The sequence below is a fragment of the Homarus americanus genome, unplaced genomic scaffold, assembly GCF_018991925.1.
Source record: "Homarus americanus isolate GMGI-L3 unplaced genomic scaffold, GMGI_Hamer_2.0 scaffold34065, whole genome shotgun sequence".
Taxonomy (NCBI): Eukaryota; Metazoa; Arthropoda; class Malacostraca; order Decapoda; family Nephropidae; genus Homarus; species Homarus americanus.
Window position 1 is genome coordinate 111,658 of NW_024715832.1, and position 24,539 is coordinate 136,196.

The 24,539-nt window shown below is 46.7% G+C and overlaps 1 protein-coding gene across 2 annotated transcripts in view; it reads right to left on the bottom strand.

The window, feature by feature from the left end:
* LOC121857958 (myc proto-oncogene protein-like) overlaps positions 1 to 24,539 on the bottom strand; it is a 52,221-nt gene that overhangs the window by 6,753 nt on the left and 20,929 nt on the right. For both annotated transcript variants that reach the window (XM_042354197.1, XM_042354198.1), the window contains exon 2: positions 21,014 to 21,959. In XM_042354197.1, coding sequence (XP_042210131.1) covers positions 21,014 to 21,959 — 946 coding nt within the window. The remainder of the gene's footprint in view (positions 1 to 21,013; positions 21,960 to 24,539) is intronic.

The following is a 24,539-nucleotide window of genomic DNA, read 5'->3' on the forward strand; positions in this document are numbered from 1 at the left end:
GAGGTCGTCGACACCCCCCCACCCCCCACCCTAGCAGACTGTGAGGCTCAAGGGACAAGAGGTCCTCTATCATAACATACAAGACAGCTGCCAGATTCTCACAGGTCTGTCTGTACCTAAGATTTCCATCCCAGTTAGGGAGACAACACGTAATATTGATTCGCTTGTTATGGTGGGGTATGGAAGGCCAATGGAAGGGGAGGAGGGCAACGAGGAGACGAAGGCATAGGAGAGTATGGGGGATAAGTAAGAAAAGGTAAGGGGATGGGGTGAAGAATGGTATGGAAAATGTGGGTGACATGATAAGGAAGGTGAGTAAAATGTGGGGAAGGGGGTGCAAGGGAAATGAGAAGAGGGGAAAGAACAAGAAAATAGCGAAGGGAGACTAAATTGAATTGGGAAGAAAGGGGAAAGACGTAAGTAATAAAAGTGGAAGCACCCCCCCCCCCACAAAAAAAGAGAATAAAGAGGACATGAACGTAAACATGTAAAAACAAGAATGGTGAGAAAGGGATAAAACAGAGTAAGAGGAAGGGCACGACGTGGGAGGGAGTAATGAAGGGTGCAACCATTACTAGGGTCACTCATAATGAGCTAAGTAATGGTGTAGTGTGTGTGACCAGCTAGGAGGAAGCGAATATGACTGGTTGTCATGGTGATGAAAAAGATTAGATGTGTAGTTGTAACGTTCTTATGGTAGTTATTGAAGATCTAAGCACGTTGCCTTCACTCGGCCTACCTAGTCTCCAGTAATGACGTCTTGGAACCAACACTGATATTCCCCGACAAAAACAAACACCTTCCCTCTCCGAGAGTACATAAGAACATAAGAAAATAAGGAGTCTGCAATAGGCCAGTTGGCCTGTGCATGGCAGCTCCTGTCGAGAGTTACTACCACTCTCTATCATCCATGAATCTATCTAGCCTCCTTTTGAAACTTTCCAGAGTTCCAGCACTTACTACAAAGTTGCTAAGCTTGTTCCACTCGTCCACCACCCTATTTGTGAACCAGTTTCTTCCTATCTCCCTCCTAAACCTAAACTTATCCAACTTAAATCCGTTGCTCCGAGTCCTATCCTGCTCGGATATTATAAGAACTTTATCTATATCCCCTTTATTGATTCTTTTCACCCACTTAAATACTTCTATCATATCTCCCCGCACTCTTCGTCTTTCTAGGGAATGCAAGTTAAGTTTCTTTAACCTATCCTGACATGGAAGGTTTCTAAGTTCCGGAATCATTTTCGTCATTCTTCGCTGCACCGACTCAAGTGAATTGATATCCATTCTATAATAAGGGCACCAGAACTGAACCGCATAATCGAGGTGCGGCCTGACTAGCGCAAGATATAGTTGCAATAAGACCTCTGCACTCTTATTACTTACACTTCTAGATATAAAACCCAATACTCTGTTTGCCTTATTTCGAACATTAACGCACTGTTTTCTAGGCCGTAGGTCCGGGCTTATAAGTACCCCTAGGTCTCTTTCACAAGTCGACTTCTCTAGGTTGATGTTGTTAAGGCTGTATACATTATAAGTATTTGTTCTTCCAATATTAAGTGCGCTGCACTTGCTGGTGTTGAATTTCATTTGCCATTTTTCTGACCACCCCTGCAGTTTATTTAGATCCTCCTGTAATGCATTTGGATCCTGCCCTGAATTAATCTGCCGCCCTATTTTGGTGTCATCCGCAAACTTGTTTATGTCACTGCTGATCCCAGTATCTAGATCGTTTATGTAGATTATGAACAAGAGTGGGCCTAGTACTGACCCCTGGGGAACCCCACTGGTTACACGGCCCCACTCGGATTTAACACCATCTACGCTGACCCACTGCGTTCTATCGGTGAGCCATGATTTTATCCAATTTAAAACTTTCCCCTCGATACCATGAGCCTTAATTTTTCTCAGAAGCCTCTGATGCGGTACTCTGTCAAATGCTTTGCTAAAGTCTAAGTAAATAACATCGTAATTTTCGTCATTATCTACTACCTCGAAGACTTTCCTAAAAAAGTCAGCAGATTTGTTAGACAAGATTTTCCTTTTGTAAACCCATGTTGCGAGTCGTAGATTAATTTGCTTTTCTCCAGATGCGATCGGATGCTATCTGCTATAATTGATTCTAGAAAGTTCCCCACTACTGACGTCAAACTGATCGGCCGGTAATTTGACGCTGATGCTCTGTCTCCCTTTTTGAATATGGGTACTACATTTGCCTGTTTCCTCAAGTCTGGCACAACTCCAGTGTCTAATGATTTTGTAAATAAATTTACAAGGGGTCCGCTAATCTGTTCCCTATACTCTTTCAGGACTCGAGGGAAAATTTCATCCGGCCCTGGGGATTTTGTCTTCTTTAGTTTATTTATCTTCTTAAGAACATCCTCTTTTCTGACAAGTGATATTCTTTAATTTCTCTTCTTCCTTTCCCCTAAATATCAGTTCCATCTCTGGAATTTCCTCGTGAACTTCTTCTGTGAAAACTGATAAGTAGTTGTTCAATGCTTTGCTTATTCCTTCACTGCCATTTATCACTTCTCCCCTCCCTAACTTTAAAGGCCCAACTTTGTCCTTGACTTTTGTTCTATATACCTGGAAAAATCCCTTGGGATTCGCCTTGGATTCTCTTGCTATTTTGACTTCATAGTCTCTCTTTGCTTTCCTTACATTTTTCTTAACATTCCTAGTACGGGAGAACCCCCCCCCCTACATTTCCCCTTCCTCCACCATCATCATAGACCAAAGCCTACTAGGAAGGGGGGCAGGTGGGTGAATGTCTGGGTCTGTCCTGCTTCTATGCCCCCTTCTTCCTCTCATCGACCCCCGCTACGCTTAAAGTACATCACCGGCCAGACAGACAGTACGAAATGTTACATAACCCTAGGGAGGTGTGTGTGTGTGTGTGTGAGAGAGAGAGAGGGAGTGAGTCAGGACGTAGACAGTAGACGAAAGAGGAGGAGGCCGAGAGGTAGTGGTAGGTAAGGGAACGTAAAGAGAGACTGGTTAGGTAGGTAAATCTTTTCAGTAAGAGTTGAGGCAAGGGGATGCCCGACGAGAGAGAGAGAGGGAGGGACAAGTGAGACCCCCTAACTCTCTCACTCCCTACAAACCCACCCACCTCTCCCATAACGCCCGTTTTCTCTCACTCACTCACTCTCTACTCTGGGGCCCCTCGTGTATGGAATTGGCGAGACGCGGGATAGACGCCGGAACGCAGCATTAAAGGTGTAGGGCCAGACTTCAGTAGCGGCGGTAGTGGAAGAGGAAGAGAAATCGGGGTAAGGTTAAAGGGAAGGAGATGTAGGAGGGAAAGAGAGAGGCAAGCTAGACCTGGAAAGGAAAGGGGGTAGGGGGCGGAGATAGGTAGTAGGGAAGGGAGAGAGGAATATGGAAGTACAGTGAGTAATGTAGGGCGGGTGAAATGGGGGTAGATGCGGGGGAAGGAGGGGAGGGTGAGAGTGTGGTGAGGGAAAAGAGGTGACGAGGGAGGAGGAAGGGGGCAGAGAGTAGGGTGGATGGGTTGGTACGGGAGGCGAAGATTAGATTAAGGCGTAAGAGGGGAATGGTGTCAGCCCCCACCACTGGCCTATACGAATACAAAGGAGGGATAATGAGTGGCTTCTATCAGTGAGACAGACTAATATATACCGTATTAACAAGCTGTACAATATCTATCCCCCGCCAAGCTTGTATACATAACGATCACTTTCTCTCGCGGTAACCTAAAGTAACCTTACACTCAACGGTCTATTCTAGTAATATATCCCCGACCGTTACTGAGGATTGTTCGGCCGTCAACAGAGGTGTGACGGTATGCAAAGGTGGTCGCTTAAGGTACAAATACCTCTCTATTACAATCACAACAAGAGCTCGGCATAAAAAAAACACGTTAATTATTCTCTTATAATCTAAAATAGTTCTGCCACGTATAATTTTTAATTGTTGATGGAATAGTGCAATTACTGACCTAGTTACGCGCTTAAAGATCTTGGCTGTTGAATTGCAGTCATTACATTTTAACAATAACACTGACCTCTCTTAACACTATGCCTCACCCATCTCCGTAAATAAAAGGCGCCCCGCCAACCTGTGTAAACACATTTTGCTGTTACCTTTAATCAAGGAACAAGATTTGCGGAGCATCATACCATTCGCGACAAAATTACCCGAGCGGATCTCGGTAGCCCGGCCTTAAAACGATCAACGCCGAGAGAGAATGAATAATTAGCGTGAGTGGCTCATGAGTGAAGCGGATAATCTCTACAACCAAGACCGGCCACGCCTCCTTACCTACATTTCCGGTTACTTTACACCTACGCTCAGGGAGGTGTGCTAACACCCACTTGTCAGACAGTCCACACCGCGACACCTGAGTCACAAGGTGTACTACATGTACGAGGTGACTCAACCCTTGATACTGTACCCACCCTCCTCCCCTTCGCAGACATAAACAGAGAATTATCATGGGTTATAAGACGAAAATACGGACTATGAATGAAATCAACGAGGCTTCAGTTAGGTGACGGTTTAGGGGAGTACTCGTGGCTCTTTTTAGAAGTAGTAGTAGCAGAGAAAGAGGGGGGGGGGTGAAAGATGGTTAAAGTAGGGGGGAAGGGTTTTAATAGTTCGGATATTGAGGAGATTTAGGGGTAGGAGGTAGCAGATGGAGAGCTGACCGTCTTGCGACTACTGTCGATAGAAGTAACAAGGTAGGTGAAAAAAGAGGAAGTGGAGGACGTAAACTGAAAAGAGAAGCCAAAGAATAAAGAAAGGGTGGATAAAAACGAAGAAAAGTGCAAGAAAAAGATTGGAGGATAGAGAAAGGAGGGAGAAAGTTGGCACAGAGAAATAGGAAGAGGATCCCAAAAGCTTGAAACAGCAGAAGGGATGAGGGGGGTGAGGACGATGACGGCTGCAGTGGCGGCGGTGGGCTGTCCTTGACTCTCGGGCTCCAGAGCGTGACGCAAGGTGCCAGACGGTACTACTGCTGTTGTTATATCCTGTTCCTCTGTCGTGACCGCCAGCCGCTGTCGCTCCTGCTGCTGTTAATTCTTCACCGTGACCACCACTGCTGACGCCCCTGACACTGGTCTTCCTCCTCCTCCACTGGAACCACCACCGCACACTTCCCACAATCATCCTCTGCCAATACTCCTACACCCTTCCATTAGCAGGTCTTCTACTGCGTGCCGCTGTATCTTTATAAACCTCCTATTTATTTCAGGTAAAGATTAACCACCCTTATGCTAACTGCGAAGGTTAGCGCTAAGATGGTTGATCTTCAGGTGAAATAAACAGGGGTGTTTAATCTTTAAGTGATCCATTACCCTTTATACACCTCTCTTCCCATCGGACGAACAGACGGGCGGATTGGCCTGACGTAATACCATGAAATGACAGACACAAGTTAACCCCCCCCCCCACCCCTTCCTCAAACCTACATCCACCCTCAAGACGTCACTGCCAATACACACACACACCACTTTCCAATAACTTTCCCTCCCTACACTACTACGACCCTAACACCACAATTTTCCTGCATCAGACACACACACACACACTTCCCTCTATTCAGAAGCTAATTCTTTTTAGTCTATAAAATATTATCAGCTTCCTCTTTCCTTCTTCACAACACACACGCTTCCTTCTATCCAAGTCCTCCCCCTTTTCCACTCTCTCCTTTTCCGATACCATCTCCTTTGCTCTATAATACACACCCCTCTCGTTCCTTTTTCCTTCCCACACACACACGGAGCAACAACCAGATCACGTCTTGAAGCAATGGCGGCATCATGGTGAGAACGACACGGGTAATATTTATTCCACAGCTTGAATCAGGCGTCGTCCCTCTCCCTCCCAAGTTCTCGTTTATATAGATACTCCTCGGGGTTGGGGGTGTGGGAGAGATGGGGAAGAAAATAGGTGGGGTAGAGAGAGAGAGAGATATCGAACCTTGGGAATTTTTAGCTTGATGTCAGTTCTTATATCATGTTATCATGTGGGTCCCAAACACACACACAACAGGGGGTGTTAGACATGTGAAGGTGGATGAATTAGAAGGCAGAATATAGTGTGTGTGTGTGTGTGTGTGTGTGTGTGTGTGTGTGTGGATTTCACACGACGTTTCTCACCATCTGGCGGGGGGACTCACTGGCCACCACACTTCCGGCCCCGGCCACAACCCCCGCCCACCACGCCCACACCACCTACCGCACACTCAACACACTCGCGCACACACAAATACACACACACTCCAAACCCCATCACTCTCAACACTCTTCTGTTCACACTCCAAAACACTTCCGGCCATCACTTTTCCCAAACCACACCGACACTAAAACTACCACCAGCTCATCCTATATTCAGAAGGAAAAAAAATAGAGAATTTATAAAGCTATTTCTACACGGACACGTATCACCGTACTCGGGTATATGTGAAGGACATAATTACTACCCGGCATTAAGTGGGAGTGTCCGGGTAGGTATGGGCTGGTTGGGTCGGGTCGTCGGCGTGCCATCAAATCGGAGCCGACGGGACCCAACCATCCTACCTGACCACCACAACCCCCCGAAGTATCACCAATCCAATTCTCACCGTTATTATGGTAGTGGTTGTGTTAGGTTGTTAGTGTAGAAGTGTAAACTGCTATTATTGGTCGTGTCCATAAAGGGGTAGGGGAGGGGAGAGAGGGGGTTGTTGTTGCTGCGGTGGTGTAGGGTGGGTGGGTGGGTGTCACATCAAGATGTGGGTCAGTTCGTTGTGATGCCGTCGACGGGTTGAGGGAGTTAAAGTGACCGAGACCGTGGTGCTAAGAGATGGTCAAGTGGAGATAGCTGTGGGTGGTGGTGTTAACGGTAAGGAATGGTGTTAGTGTTCATGAAGGGAAGTGGTGACGTTGGGGTTGGGCGAATTACTTGCGTGGTGTTAGTTGGTGGTGGCTAAGGTGTTTGGTGATGACGATGAACCAATTGTAGGCTGTGTTTATTGTGGTGGTGAGTGGGGGGGGGGGGTTTAGAGCCCAGCCGCGACCATCATTACGATGAGTGCCGCGTCCGGGGCCGCCACTACTACCACCATCGTGTTCCACCGAGACCCCTACGACCATAATCCACCATCTATGCTATAGCCAACGCAACCACTACCACCACCACTGAGAGGCTACCGTCAATTAAGATTTAGGACAAAAAAAAATGCCTCCCCGACCATCGATATAATAAGCATTGGCACTCGCATCCTTCACCACCACCACTACCCTACCCTACCCCCCCACGTCTACACTAGCAGCCCCGCGGCTGTTGCTACTATCATCCGCAGGAGGGGGGGATAGTATCACATGTATGAGGGCATCGCATTCTAAGAAGGGGGGGGGGACTCCACACTGCGAGTAAATGGGACAAACCAGGGGCAGGGGGGGACGTAGTATCTTAATCCAGGGAGGGAAGGGGGCTCATACCCTGTGGTGGAAGACATCGCTCACAGCAACACCGACCGTCACCACCGCCCCTGGAATATGCAACTCATTTGCTTTAATTTAAACCCAGAGAAACTAGTTTTCCTTATCCAGTGGACTTGTCTTACTACACACACGATGCTGATAGCCCCACCGCTAACGACTTGCATCAACATATACACACACACAACTTCATCAGAGCCCGTATGTTCATTTCATTGACTAATACTTTGTCACAACCCAGGAGGTAACAACGCGAGGTAAGGAATCCCAAGTACCACATCCACCTATAGACGTCCCCCTCGAACCACTCACTACACAGGACTGTCTCAGCCCCCAACCGGGTCTATTAAAAAAAAAGCCCAACTTTTTATGGCAGTGGCTAAATGAACTTCCACTCTACCTCCCACTGCTGCACCACCTCGGTAATGATGAGCTCTCATGTTAAGCAGCAACCATGTAACAGCTAGATTGTTGTCTCCTAGGAACCCAAAAGATAATTAGGTTTTCTTAATTAGCGGCGCCGAGGGTAGGTGTTCTTGTGCTGGGTTAAGTCTGTCTGTCCATATATGTATACAGTATACGTACAGGGACGTTGCGAGTCACGGAACACACCCCAGCTTACAGAATATAGCGTATAACTTCATTGATTATGTATTAGTTCAGTGATATCATAAATCCCAGTAAACTTGACGAACTGAAGTGCTAAAACACATCATCATAGTCAGGGCCAAAACGGTGTCGCAGTTCTAATCACTATTGGATCATAAGACCAACAAGATTTCAATACATAGATTCTTGACCTCGGCAATTAAAACAAGTATGCAAATGGAACCACGTATCGCCATTAAAAAAAATCTAGGTAAAATATTTACAATAGGGTTATAATTCCAGCACAAACAATTCTAACTTTTCGACCAAAAGCTACAAATTGTGTGACATGAATATTGGTTCACTAACGACTAAGTTAAAGATGGCGCTGTTGAGGGAACACATACAAGGCTGAACTTTCAAACCGACACACCAGTGCCACATCCACAGTAAACCACAACACACGATTATAAGGTTTTCAGGCTGTACCGTAAGCTACTACCTTCACCATGTTGTCTTGATTCTAGTGGTAGCTGGCTGTTGGCTGGGTAGACTTGGTAGGGCAAGAATTGGGACTGGTTCACCTTGTCATCAGCGTGGTGCCGACACTCAGACGACACCCGCCGTCTGTCTCTCGGCTCAGGTAACCCTACCTACCCATCTACTTCCTAAATGATCACCAGTCATTATACTAAACACTTGCTGGTGTTATTTATAAGAGACAGCCGGTGGCAGCAGCTGACTAATGTACACATGGTGAGAATGTGTTGGGTTAGAGAAGGAGGGCAGGAAGAAGTGTAGAGCGTAGCAACACACCCTTAACCTTGACTCCCCTTGAGTTGGCCCATACAAACGAACCGCCCACTACCCACACACAAACACCTCCATGATAACTTAGGCAGGCCTTATACCAGACCTCCGTTATCACTAAATCACAGCAGTATGAAATACCCGTAATAACCTTTAAAAACATAAGAACCACACACATCATCTTGGGGGGGGGGGGCGCCTTGGTCAATTCCTCAGGTCCATTACCACCCCCGATCTACACGGCCAGGCAATAGACAACCTCTCTAGACCAGCATCCGCCAGTAGGGTCGGCGGAATCTGAAATAAGGCCCTTAAAACACCCATAAGATGTCTAGTGCCTGTACCGTCAGACAATAACTAACCCATGACACAACCCTAACACACTATTAGCTTAGCTAGGCGGTCGCCCTCTCTTACCTCCTCCCAAATTTCTTCTATTTCCGAACTATAACTTCCTTCCCCCACCTCTAATCTTCTTTCACCTCTCCTTTCTCTACAAAGGGGGGGCTGTGACAGGGCCGACCGCGTCAGTTACGTAACGCCTCTAGACCTAGTGGCGGCGGCGGCAGAGCTGAAGAATGTTTTCCTTCTAAGCTTATCCATCAGCTCCATTGCCTCCCACGTCCTACTTAATTACTTTATTATCACCACAATCACTCAACACTTGAGACCCAACACACACACACACACACCTTGCATCGATACCCCCCTCAACACCTTCAACCACTACCCTACCCCCGCGTCCATATCTAAGGTCCCCACTACGCATTCCACACAGGAGGCACCGACCACGGGAGAGGCTTGTGTTACAGTGCCACACACATTCCGAGGATTACCATTCCACCGTCTCACTTCGATGATGGCGACACACTTGTACTACGCCATTAACCCCACCACCTCCTCCCTTCTCCCGCATAGCTTCAACCACACACCACAATAGTTTATAAAAAAAAATAAGTCACAACAGTCAACAACACCCTCGGCACTAACGTCGACCCACAACACAACCCAGAAGCACACGGCATCACCAACACTAACAAGCAGGAGATGGATCCCCCCCTCCCTCTCTCTCTCTCTCCACACACACACACACCACCGCTCTTCATGACACGAGTCTCTCCTCTCTCCGGCTCCTGTTAACTGTAGCTGTTATTAATGACGGTCAATGCCTCTAGGTGTCTATAAATAAAATAATGTCACCAACAGCACCAAGTATAAGAGTAATTTATGGCCCGTAATAGAGTTTAGACGTACCTGGCGCTCCTCTCGGAGCAGCCAGGTCAACTGTTATGTTGGCCCATACCAACTCCCTCCCCTGAACCCTCCTCCCCACCGGAATATCAACATGTTCTCGCCAGAAGTTACTATTTCATTTAGGAAAGGAATGGAACCAGTGTTAAACAGAGGTGAACAGTGGTGAACAGTGCTTAAGTCAGTGAGAACAACTCAACAGTAAAAGTCGTACCCAAGTTAACCTTCACACAGTGAGGTCCCAGGTACCCAGTGATAACGGCCCGTGAGACCCAACAACCAGCGATGTGTTAATCCGTCTACGATAGGAAGGCCTGGAACCACACCTCACTCATATAACACCATCTGTGAGGGAATTACTACACCACGTGAGGCCCCTCATAACACCATATGTGAAGGAGTTACTACACCACGTGAGGCCCCTCATAACACCATCTGTGAGGGAATTACTACACCACGTGAGGCCCCTCATAACACCATCTGTGAGGGAATTACTACACCACGTGAGGCCCCTCATAACACCATCTGTGAGGGAACTACTACACCACGTGAGGTCCCTCCTAACACCATCTGGGAGAGAGTTACTACACTACGTTTTTGCTGTTCAACACCTACAATAATCTGTATGTTCACTGTATGTTCCTTTACCTTTCTCTAATGAAGGCTTTTGTTAAACCACCAATGTATGTAATAAGTCATTTATGTCCAATGTATATTTTCAGCCTTCGGGCTGCAGAACTTTTTCAATAAGCAGTCAATTATTATTATTATTATTATTATTAGTGGCAATGTTATGTAAGTGTGTGTGTGTTATATCACGATGGCCCAATTTTAGCTGTCACTGGCCAAGGGGAGCAGGATCTGAGCCTTCTACTTGATATATATCTCCCCCCCCCCTGCCCCCGTCCACGGGAGCATCACACCATCGCTTACTGATGTTGTCAATTTGTCACCTCAGTGTTCAGTGAATGAAAGCAGCGGACGTCTTATCCCTCGTGTGTGTGTGTGTGTGTGTGTGTGTGTGTGTGTGTGTGTAAGGTCTCAACACGGGTTTTCTTGCCAATTGTGACGTTATTAAGGCGCTTCTGCCCAAATGAGTCAGTTTGGTGCGCTATAAACACCTTTAGTTAAGAGGACATATATCACGAAATTTTTGTTAGAACCAGTCGCTGTTTCTATTGAGAGAACGAGCAAAAAGTGTTAACTGGGGATAAAACTGGCTGGAGAGGTTAAGACAGACGTGTGATAGGATAAGCCGGGGGACTTGGCCAGCCACTCTCCATCCAACCCGCGAATTATACGCAGCTGACTACAAGGTGGACAAGTGGTGCGGGAAGCCAAGATATGCTACCGACACGTGGACCTACACGCCACCTTTAGGCGCCCAGGTACGTCGTGCTGGTAACCTTCCAAGCCACTAGTGCCAACCGTGTTAACCCCCCCCCCCCCACACAGACACTCCTCCATCTCCATAACTCTCATTCATTCTCCCCCTCTCGGTGCCTCACACTCATCTCCAGTTTTAAACCTATCAGCAGTAACAGCAGCCAATCAACAGATAAGGCACAGCTAGACGATCTATGATAACACTATCACCACCACATACTCTCTCACATCTCCCACTCTACCTCTCTTTTACGCCAGGCTTAAAGCGCGTTCTCCCTCTCCCTCTCCCTGACTTAGGATGCTGATGCAGACCCACGTGATCCTTTTGGTGCCAGTTATCTTTTTTTTTACCAATAAATTTACCCAGGTTTCAAGAATGCCACCAATATTATAATACGTACTAACACAAGGTACTGTAAAATTATATTGCAATTTTCTTCGTCTTTCAATAGTTTCCTCGCTATGACACGACTATAATGCAAAGGCTGACTGAAAGTGAAAGGAAGACGTGAACAACACACACATCACTTAATCGACTGCAGCAGTTTAAGTATCAGAGGTCGATGTAGAAAACTTGCTAATTACTTTTGGTATATCAAATTTCCTCTTATCAATTAGCGTAATTAATTTTCAAAACTTCATAATCTATGGTACTATTATAACAATTCATTTTCAAAATTACAACATTTTGACTACAGCGGCTTAAGAGAGGAAAGATGCTGACTACAGCAGCTTAAGACAGGGGAGATAGCTGACTACAGCAGCTTAAGACAGGGGAGATAGCTGACTACAGCAGCTTAAGAGAGGAGAGATAGCTGACATCAGCAGCTAGAGACAGGAGATAGCTGACTACAGCAGCTTAAGACAGGAGATAGCTGACTACAGCAGCTTAAGACAGGAGACAGCTGACTACAGCAGCTTAAGAGGAAAGATAGCTGACTACAGCAGCTTAAGACAGGAGAGATAGCTGACTACAGCAGCTTAAGACAGAGCTTAAGAAAGATAGCTGACTACAGCAGCTTAAGACAGGAGAGATTGACTACAGGACTTAGCTGACTAAGACAGCTGACTACAGCAGCAAGACAGGAGAGATAACTGACTACAGCAGCTTAAGACAGGAGAGATAACTGACTACAGCAGCTTAAGACAGGAGATAACTGAGCTTAAGACAGGAGAGATAACTGACTACAGCAGCTTAAGACAGGAGAGATAACTGACTACAGCAGCTTAAGACAGGAGAGATAACTGACTACAGCAGCTTAAGACAGGAGAGATAACTGACTACAGCAGCTTAAGAGGAAAGATAGCTGACTACAGCAGCTTAAGACAGGAGAGATAGTCGATCAAAACAGCCTAAAAGAGATGGGGAAAAAACACTCACTAGCCACTTGACGGCAGCGAGGGAGGGTGATATGACGACCTTTTGGGTGATTAAGAGATACATCTCTCCAAAGTCAAGAGCAAGGCCGTCCCTAGGAGGGTGCGGGGCCCGGGGCAACTCAGCCACTGCGGGGCCCCAGATTATGCGGCCAGAGGAACCCACCCCCACCAACCCCCATGGGACTATCTCTATGGATGGTAAGGTCACGGTTGTGTCACTGGTCACTGGGTCACACGCACGGGGCCCCGGGCGGTCGCCCCCCCCCCCCTAAAGGACGGGCCTGGTCAAGAGGATGAATGATACAACCTACCCCTCCCCTTGTCACTCCATAGGCTGATATAGGCACCACTGACTGACCTCCTCACCTCCCAGACAGATGTAACACCCATTATCCCGACGAAGTATATTCTACATAGTCCATCTTCCCCCCCCCCACTTCCTTCCCAACATATTCAGACTACACAGACCGTCCACTGCGATGATTAGACCCCACAGAGGTGAAGAAGCAGTGCCAACACGTTGAGTGGTTATAAACATACTGTATATTTAACTTCCACGTAGAAAAAGTAGGCAAGTGGCGCAACCTCTTTATGTACCAGTCAGGTGTCCTACTACAAAACGTCACGGTACTTGCCAGTGAGACGATATCACAACAGATTCATTTTAACCATAAGCATAAAAGTAAGAAGTCTTGTTATGTGCGAGTAACATTGTTGGGTCGAGGCTTTACCTGTCTCCAATATCTTACCTGTGATTAAATAAGATCTTATGGGTTAATTACTAACCTTTGCCATTAATACTGCTCTACAAACTTAACGTGATCAAATTCCTCGTGTCGTGCTTCTCCGAATACATCCACTACTACAAAAACCGACAATAAAGTACTGCTCACGTCATTCTTCTTAAGACTTGCCAAAAACAATCAACATTCCCTTCTGTTTTCTCCTCCAATGGACGGCCTCTGACGACATGACCACCACTACAAGCCCCCTCCCTATACCTGACCCTTCTCTCTATCCCTTGACCCCCCCTCCTCCTTCATGATTAAGCCAAGACTTGAAGCGAATTATTACGGCGATGTGGGGGAGGAGGATGACAAGCTACAGTGACACGGGTGGGGGGATGGGGGGTTAAGTATGGCAGACTACTAGCCCCCCCCCCCTACTCCAATATAATCACCTTGTGGGGGCGGGACTACCTGACCGGGTAATTGACAGCAGGGGACAGTCCTAGACGGTAAACAACATATTAGGTCAATCAATACCACTCTCCACCCACCTGTTCCTTCAACACTAGTGGGGGGAGGAAGCGGAATATTAACAGAAATAACGATAATGATAATAAACGTTCAATCGAGTATTACTGGTAGTTTAGTTTAACAAATTTATTGGCAAAGCTTGTAGTACAGTTTGCCTATTCTGAGTAATTCAGTCAGGTCTTGACACTGAGGGTGGTATCACTTCTCACTGCTACGCAGGGCAGAGGTTCATACACAAAGAGATGCATCATATTCATTGACCCTATATATAGGTCAGATTCATGTGGGTAGTCACTCTTCACTGCCATGCAGGACAGAGGTTCGTGCACAAAGAAAGAAATACATCATATTCATTAGTAGTATAAATACGTCAGTGGTTCACATACATTGGAGTCATATTCTACTTGAAAAGACTAATACTGGTAGAGGTAGGAAATATAAAGCGATAAACGAACTGCTGCCGTATATGACACTTCTAGGGCGGTGTGCACGATAATTTAAGCAAGCTGAAGACCTCCACGAAGGGTATACCAGTTCTGCTAACCGCGGAGAGTAGACTAGGAAGAGGAGGAAGAGAAAGAAGAGGACGTTAAGTGGGATGGTGGAGGAGGGGGAGGAAGGGGAAGTTAAGTGGGATGAGGAAGGAAAAGGAAGTTAGAGGGTAGACGACGAAAGAGGAGGAGGAAGCATAGGGATGATGAAAGATGGTGAGAATGAGAGGCAGAATGAACATGAAACATCTCCCCTCCCACATACCATTTCCAATCTTCATCTCCTCGCTGCATTTTCTCTCCCGGGGACCACCATCACTCACAGTAATGCCTGTCGGCGACGCGGCGCGAAAATACACAGAACAGGCCATTAGCCTAGTGCCTGAAGGAGGGGGGAGGGGGGTAATGGAGTTAATGCTCGTTATAAATGGGTAATGTGTGACCTGTGAGTACTGAAGATGTGTTATAGGGTTATTTTTTCGGTAATTGGCGAGTTTTAGAGGGCTCCTCTTGGGCTGTGTGTGTGTGTGTTGGAAGATGGTGATCAAACCAGAGCAATTTACTTTTTGTTTTGGGGATATTGATTGTTATGTATGCTAAGATCAACTCTTCTCTAAGCGCGCGCACACACACATTAAGGGAAATATAAATATTTATAACTTGTGTCAAAAGCGAAGTATAAGAACCCGACTGGGAACCGGATTTAACGCAGAAAAAAATCAACCCAAACTTAAATTCTTGTGCTTTCGAAACTGGTGAATCCGGGGGCATAGATCATGTTGAATAATCCGGTTCCGTCTGTATGTTTGTGAATATGCCTTTCTGTCTATTTGTGCTCCTCCCCTTTTTCTGTTTGTCTGCTTGCCTCCCTCTGTATAACTGTCTCCGTCTCGCCCACCAGCAGGAGGGGTCGGTCGGTCGCAGTGGAGGATGAGGAGGTAGGCGCAAGTGGCTCCCGGCGGCGAGGTCACATACCTGAGTGTGGCTTAAGTAAGTGTCGACGGGCGGGCAACACCAAACCATCACTCGCCGTCCGTCCAGGGGCATTTAAACCTCACCTGCCCGCATCACACACACACACACACACACACCTATCTGGCACGTGTGCGAAAATATCAGGTACACGGTGTCATTTAGATCCCATACATTCATGTTTGTGGAAGTTGGTTTGTGTATAAATTCAATTACTGAAAGAGTACACGTAACTTTTGCTCGAGAGAGAATTTTAGTAACAGCTCTAAGACGAGAAATGATCAAAGCAGCAGCATGACTCATCCTGTTGACAAGACACAAAGAGCCGTGACTGTTAGATAAAACCATCCCACGTTAAGTCCCAGCAGTGACTATTGTTGTCGATCAAGTGAATATCTCGACCCACAATAGTCACTATCGATCAGGTAACTCGACCCACAATAGTCACTGTCGATCAAGTAACTCGACCTAATTACTATCACACCCCAAAACGACCAATGACCCCCCCCCCCCGAGACTCTAGTTCCGGCAGCAAGTGTATATAAACTCCCCAAGGAAGTTTACACTGGGATGTCCCCCCTAACACACATATGGCTTACCCATACTGTATACGCACACACGAGTACTCCCTCCCTTCTCTAGCAATACTACTACTTGCTGCTGCTCTTCCTATTCTACTTTAAATTATTGACTTCCTCTTATTCTTCCTCCTCCTTCCCTCCCACGCACTATCCTATCTCCCCTCCCCACACGCCTCCTCACCTCCCCTCCCCACACGCCTCCCCACCTCCCATCCCTACCAGCCCACCTACCTGCCTCCCCGTCCCCCAGGCTTGCGAGCAACGACACCTACCAAGGTCACAGCGGTTTTGGGTTACACCGTCGGGAATCTGTCTGCTTGTTGTCTCAGTGAGTGCAAAGACCTGACCAACACCTGTGAATTGCAGGTATTATTCTCCGTCAACGACACACGCGTCATCATGCCATACGTCGCCTGAACTAAACGCAAAAAGTCACTGCCACGTTCAAGGGGATGTCTCGACAGTGAATTATATGTTTAATGGATAACATAGACACACATGTACATAAACAAGCATGACCAGCGACAACCTACCACACTTTCCTCGACACACCTGAGCTTGCCATCCATAATGTCAACACACACACAGCTAACGATCTTACCGACTCGGTCACAGTAAAACTCATAATGGAGTCTTAACTAAACTAAACACACCCACGATATTAAATAACCCGTAGAGTGTAATAAATGGCCCGTCTAGTGACTACCAGCGTTATAACACAAGTGGGGAATCTTCTTGAAACTGAATGACACAGGTGAATGAACTCCAGGCGAAGTCGACCGCAAAATTCCTGCATTCAATGCACGCGAGTAAAAAAATAAATAAACTTGAAACAACTTCTTTGACAAGACTAATCCTACGACTTAACATTTTAAAAATGAAGCTTTCATATAAAAATATTAGACACCCCCATTAGCCACCTGTACAAAAATGGCCTTTAACATTAAATTAAACCCGCCCAAGTTTCTGGGTTCATTCATTCAATAGCCTCTCCGACAGTTTGCCAACCTCTTCATTCCCACTCGTGAAATTCAAGTTTCATCTATCAAATTTTCCCTTTAAAAAACCTAGTGCATTATCTTTCTTTAGCCATACCAAGGCGAACCATCTCAAAAGTTCATTGATTAAACCCCACTCGTATTAAATGGGGGGCGGGGAATATAAAATACCTTTACGCCACATCAAATCATTAATGTATTGATCACACCCAATAAACAAGTCTCTCTCATCCCGACCTTCATTGATTCTACAAAAGCGGTAAAAAATCACTAAGTCTCGGTGCAGCAGACACAGTGGCCTGGAACACTCCACCGTCTCTCTCTCTCTCCAAGGTTCCTCCCGGTCAAAACCTCCGCCACCGTGACTCCTGAAAATGCGCAGTCTTGATTGTGTTGGCTGGGGATTTTAACACTCCACCCGAGCGTGCCTGCCACCTCATTCCACCTGGACCCACCCACCCACCCTCCTTTCTCCCCCACTCCACATATAGTTTCTGGGCCAAGTCTGAGCATTCGAAGATGGATTAAGAGTCCAAAGTCCGAACTGCCCGCTAGTGAATTCGATTACAAGCCCCACTCCAAAGTTGTGATATGTGTGAATAAAAAAATTAAAGGTACAACCTGTTTTGGTGGCCGTTCAATTCCACGTTCGAGCTTTTCGGGGTCAGGTGAGGAGAACCGTTCGAGTCCAATGAACAAGTGCAAGAGGTTTGGATGACCCTGAGTCTAAATCAGTGGCTCACGACGCCTCCTGCTGCCTCTTAATGTCACGTGGCGATTTTTGACGCGCCTGGATGTTAAAGAGTGAAGACTGCAGGACCTCGCCAGGGACCAACACCTCCCCGACAGCCACGATACCTCTTCTGACACCCAAATCATGATCGTAAATTTGTAAGTTCCTCCGCGTCGCTTCAGCTCAAAACGATGATCTACACGTGAAAAAAGCTGTGTATGATGCGGGCTTTTCAAGTAACGTTACATCTCTCAAAGCCTCAAGCCGTGCTCATAATCTTTATACTGTACATTTTTTTCGAATAAATTAAAATAATATTACAAGTGTGTGGCGTATCTTATTCACAGCGCTCCACACTTGTACCTAATAAGTGGATCATAACTAATTCACATTTAGTAAAATTTTCTCTACCCAAATACCTACTCCAATTACTTCTACTTATCCCATTACCAACTCTCCCCGCCCCCATTTTACCCATCTCACCCCTCACTTGTAGATCCTAAGAGTGGTTGTTAGGGTAAAGAGACGCCCTCTCACTTCTGACGGAGACGTACCTTCCTGCAGCAGGTGTTCAACCCACGAGACACCACTACTTCTGAAAACCCACCCAAGGCGGTCGTTCGCCCCTGCCTGAAGGACCCCCCCCCCCCACCAGTAAATCCCACAAAACTATCAATGTTAACCTCAGAAGTGCCTGGCCGGTTAGAATAAAACTCACACCAGAGGATAATGATTCTTATTTATGACTCTTAGACACTAGTACTACCTTTACTACTCTATAAAGCTAACCATTTCACAACAAAAAGCTTACCATCTCGCCACAGAAAGCTAACCATTTCACCGTTCTATAAAGCTAACCATATCACCACACTTCTCCACACGCTAGAGAACTAAACAAACTAACTTGGCAAACCGTAAAGCAAACATTGCCTTTAAAAAATAACAATATCCATCGAGGGGGATATACACCCATGAAAAAAAATCATAACTCGTGAGACAGCTGCCAACAAAACCCCTGAATACAAGAACATGAAACTGAATTCGGAAGTGTGGAACCCGTAGACATCCGTATCTCCACGAGCCAGACCGAAGCCACACGACCATCACCAGCTGTATTTATGGTTCAAGACGCGGCAGAGGAGGGAGTACTAGCAGGAGGCGGAGGGTGGGGTGTACTAGGAGGGAGGGAGGGAGTAAATATAGCCTCAACTCGTAAAACTGCTATCTTATTAGAGATGACAAGTGAAAAGGTGGCTCCTCTAGGAAGCCCTAGGATCTGTATGTATTATGAAGGCGTAGTGTGAGTTAGTATGTGTAGCAGCAGCAACGGGCACATTTTAACTGTCTCTAGGTAACGCCAAACAGCTTATCTCTCTCTCTCTCTAGGTAACACTAAACACTTCATAATGATCTCTAGGTAACACCAAACTGTCGCTAGGTAACACCAAACACCTCATAACCGTCTCTAGCTAACACTAATCACCCCATTACTGTCTCTCGGTAACACCAAACATGTCTCTCGGTAACACCAACACCTCATAACTGTCTCTAGGTAACATCAAATATCTGCTATGTCTCTAGGTAACACCAAGCATCTTTTGTCTCTAGGTAACACCAAACATCTGTCTCTAGTTAACACTAAACACTCCATAGCCGTCTCTAGGTAACTAAGCACCTTAATTATACCTAACAATTGTCTAATCCAATGACCAGATAATGAGATCGTGATTAATGATGGTTGTTATAGGAGAGGAGAGGAAGCTGTAAGAATGAGGAGACAGATGAAGAGGAGATATGGAGAGAAGGGGTAAGGGAGACATGATGGAGAAAAGGGGTGAAAGAGAGACATGACGAAGGGAAGGGGTGAGGGAGAGACATGATGAAGGGAAGGGGTGAGGGAGAGACATGACGAAGGGAAGGGGTGAGGGAGAGGGGGAGGGAGATAGGTTAACAGAGCTGTGAGGGGAGGGAAAGATTGCCGTGGGAGTGGGGGAGAGGCAATGTGGAAGGTAAGAGAAACAGTTTAGTAGAAGGGAGGACAGTGGAAGAAGTGATGGAATTGGAGAAGAGAAAGGATAGAAGCAGTAGAAGGATGTAGAGCAGTAGAAAGATTAGTAGAAAGCAAAAGAGCACAGCTGGTAGTTCCCCCAATGACGCAACATTGGGCGCCAGACAGACGCGGTCGCCTCTGGCACATGCAACCCCCCGGAAACACTCCTCATACCTCACTCCTCCTCACCAACGCCCCCACTAGACAGATGTCCTTCTACCTCTCAACAATAACAAGATATTCAGAGAGATAACCAAGATAACTGACAAAAAATGGCTAAATCTACCTCGGGGTTTTTTTTTTATTTGCAACCACGTTGAGTTTATGAAAATTTCTACCACTGCACAACCCAGCACAAGAGAAGCTACAACCTGAAGAATGTTCCTGTAAGTATAACTTATGATTCTCTGAAGGTAAATCATATACATTCATTTAGACAATCGATAGTCAGTCACCCCCTAAGGTCTACTCGATAATGCGTGACCAACGTCGGTGAAATTAGGGTGTATATCCCCCCCCCCCCCGTTAAGCAACTATAGCCTCTACACTAGTGCGTATGTGGAAGGCGACACCCGACCTCCAGACCCTGGGAGAGGTAGATTCACCATCGATCTACAGCATAGCGTCTGGTCGGTGGGGGCGACCTTGTGCTAGTGTTCCTAGATGGTCAATTGGCCGCAGGGGAATACTGTACATGTATCTCGTAACAAAAAAAGTTTCTTAAATTACAAACTACAGTTCATCCTCACACTTACTTGCCGAGGGTAGAATACTTGCCAAGTTACGGATGAAAATTAGTCAAACAAAAAACTTCAACAAAATGTTTTAGAGATCAACACGCATGCCACGGAGATACGGTTGTACATCCTCGCCTCAGCTTCCTGTGTTTACACCTTGGAAAAATGTCACTATGACACTGTTGAAAATAGAAGTTAAGCAAGGGCTCTACCCTGACTCACGCTCTGGAGTGAGTCGTGCTACATAATCTGATCCCGACCATGACTCAAGTGTAGTGACACCGAAGATGGGGCGAGAATTACGAGTCATGACAGTTACTCACCAGAATCTGACGGCGTATGTAGGAGTGACGAGCGGTTGTAATGAGAGGGCGAAGTTGATGACGATGCTGTGGGGGTGGGCGAGGGTATTCTTACGCAGTGGTAGCTGTGGTCGACGTGCACGATGCCTGATGACGTGGGCGTTTCGCTAGTGTAAACTTCTTCTTCGTGACATACGCCGTACAGCTCCTCCCCTCTTGGACACTCGTCGTCGTCGTCGTCGTAGTGGTCAATATCCTCGTCGGTGTCTGTTTCTGAAGACTCGGACGGTGTATCTGGCCGCGCGATGTGGTTGCCGGAGAACTGTTGGTGAAGACTCGTCTCCGCGACGTCCAAATGTGAGTCCCCCGAGTCTGTACAGTCTAGGTCTGTGATGTGTGTGAACCCCGCCGCGCCCTCCAGCACTGTTGACGAGCACTCCATTAGGAGCTCTGTGATCTGTGAACCGGAGTCCTTGTGTATGCGGGGGCGGCGGTAGTGACTGTGGTTGTGGGCCTCGGCAGTACAAGTCCCTACCCACATGCAGTCGTGTCGCAACTCAGAGCCAGCTAGCGCCAACTGTGTACAGCTGGTGCATGTGCCTCGTCCTAGCCCATGGGTGCAGGGCAAGCCAACTGGCCCACCTCCTGGAAGGTCATATGGCAGGTTGTTATCCAGATCTATAGAGTCGAGGTCGAAGTAGAGATCATCTTCCTCCAGTAGCGGCATCTCTAGGGTGTTGCCGAAGTCTATGTCGAAATCCATACCTTCTGTCTTCAGGTTGAACATGTCTTTACCAGGGAAGGGCGACAGGAGGTCGATGTCTGTCTCTCTCAGGGGAGAGCGGGGCGGTGTCAGGATCAGCTCGAACTTCTTCCAGATGTCGTTAGAGAGTGAGGGCCCCTCTTGGGACCACTCTGCATCCGGGTCCAACTCCAGCATTGTGTTTGGGCTCAACCAAAGTCGATCCTGAAACACAAAAAACACAAGACTCGTCAGTTTTCACCACACGGTCAATCTTAAGTCTTCTCTGAAATCATGAGATCATTAGACAGTGCTAAATCATTATGCCTGACTTATAGCTTTAAACACCACGTACTAAAGTCTACTATCTTTCACGGTCATAAAAACCCTAACATAAGCTCGCCCCAGTCTTCATTAATTGGACACAAGCTGTCTGGATGTTCAAAACCATCTTTTACTGCCGTACCATCACCTTCAGTAAGGTAGTCCTCTATCCCCTCAAAACTCATCCACAATTTGCGTGCGTTCAGCCCCAGACGGTCCCACTATGCAAAGACTCCCGCGGACGCTGCAGAGGCCACCAAGTGGACGCAAGGAATCGATACCGGAGCCTTGCATCACATGGGCTAAGGCCAGGCTCAGGACCTCCCCGGTGTGCACCTGCCCTCCCTCCTGTACTAACCTAACTACACCAAATTAGTCGCATCGCCTTTGCTACTAGCGATTTAGCCTGAATTAACTAGTCAAGATCACATGCAAACTCACACGGATTAGTATGCGAACCTAGTACAGCAACATACAGGTGGATGATGAGACTGGGGTATGAGGAACAGTTCAGTCACAGACGATGATCGATAAACTCCATTAAGACCAAAAATATGAAATTTCATCATATAGTGACATTGTGAAGGTAAACATGCTCTAAGGATACACCACAATAGCCGCGTTTAAATGTTCACCACCAAGGCACCCCCACCCCCCCCCCTTAAATCATTCTGTGCTCCCTCACCGTGACCACTGCTCAACATGGTGAAATCTCCCCCCCTCCCCCGTACCTTAATAACACTGTCTTACCATCAGACTGCGTTACATTTTGTTCTTGTTTTCTGGTAATGCCGTCCTTGGCGGCACCTTGTTCGAGTCCACGAGAATCAACACAGGTGAGTTACGACAGCTTGTAGTGTTTAGTATTAACATCTAACACGCCTTTTGCAATAATTGTTGCATACACATATGATGCAATCTTGACCACGACTATTATCATCACCATGTCAAGCACTATTCGCCCCCATCCGCCCCCCTACCTCAAACCATCATTGTTTATTTTGAACTATTACCTGAATTACACACGATGGTTAACCACACAGGTGCGAATAATAATTCTACGTACACATACTCTTAAGGAGTACAAACGATGTCTAAATTCCTTCACACACACATTGTAGATGCACCTGAGATTCACCAGTACACAGGTCCACGTTCATAAATTCGTGTACACAACATGACCTCAAGTAAGCCTATCTCAATCCAAGTGGCGGTCACGTGTTTCCTATAACAGTCGTCTTTATCTGTTTTTGTATGAACACAGCGAGGCGGAGGGAATCCCAAGAAAGATAACACAACAAAGCCAGACGCTAACTTTTTGTCAACATAATGATATAAAACGTAATTACAAGACTTGCAGAACACCGTACAGATGCCAAACTTGATGCCAACTTTCTTTTTTTGTAATTAAAAGATAGATTTTGATTTACAATTATCATTATGCAACCATGCAATAAGCAGACTGACGGACGAGAAGAAACCCCCACACAATGAAACATTTATATAAACATACCAATTTACTGCGACAAAATAAAAGTTTCAATGCATCGCTGGGGGGAGAGGGAGGGGCTCTGCCTGCTGGTGAGAGGCTAGAGAATTTGGCGGGAACTCGTAGGTTTTGGCGGGAAGGCTGGGGTTGGGTGGCACCTGGGCGGGGTCTGGTGGGATCGATGGTGGCGGCCGCTGGCTGCCTCACGTTGCCGCTAACGTGGCACTCACCGCTCTGACCTTCAACACCCCACCTCCCCCTTCTCGTGCACACACGCTATCACACACCGCCCCCTCACTCATGTATCATCATGTGCACATGTTCATTCACCGCCTCATTTACGGTCGATGTTTATATACATATCACACGTCGTGCTCTCAATACCTGCTCTTAGCGTTGTGTTCTGAGTCACCAGGAATACAAGCCCACTCACCGCCTACTCCTGAGACAGTGTTCTGGATCACGTTTCCTTGTCACCTTGAGCAAATACCCACACGCCAGTATTTCCGAGTCACTTATCCCTCCCACCTGGAAAACACACTCTTACACTACCTGTATGAACCCATGACAATAATTAGACTTACACACTGTTATGTAACGCCTCTCTTATCTCACTTCATCTGAGAGACAACATTAATTTACTATCTTTTAATATCAAGGACACCTGTTCAGTAAGAAGAGCCTTGACATGTCGTGTGTATGGCTGGGTAGATGACGTCACAGAACACCATAAAAGAAGCGACTAACAATCACGAGCATAAGCACCCCCACCCCGCGGGGCCCCCAGTGGATGCCTCCAATGCATGACCATCACGATGATTCACAACCATGGATACCTTCTCTCATAACATGTGGAAACTTACACTCGGACATTGCCGTCTATTAACATCAAACACTAGAAAAAAATACTAACTAGAAGGGGATCACCTGAAAATTAAGCACCCCGAATTATTTCACCTTAATGACTAACGCTACCTGGGGTGGGTGGGTTA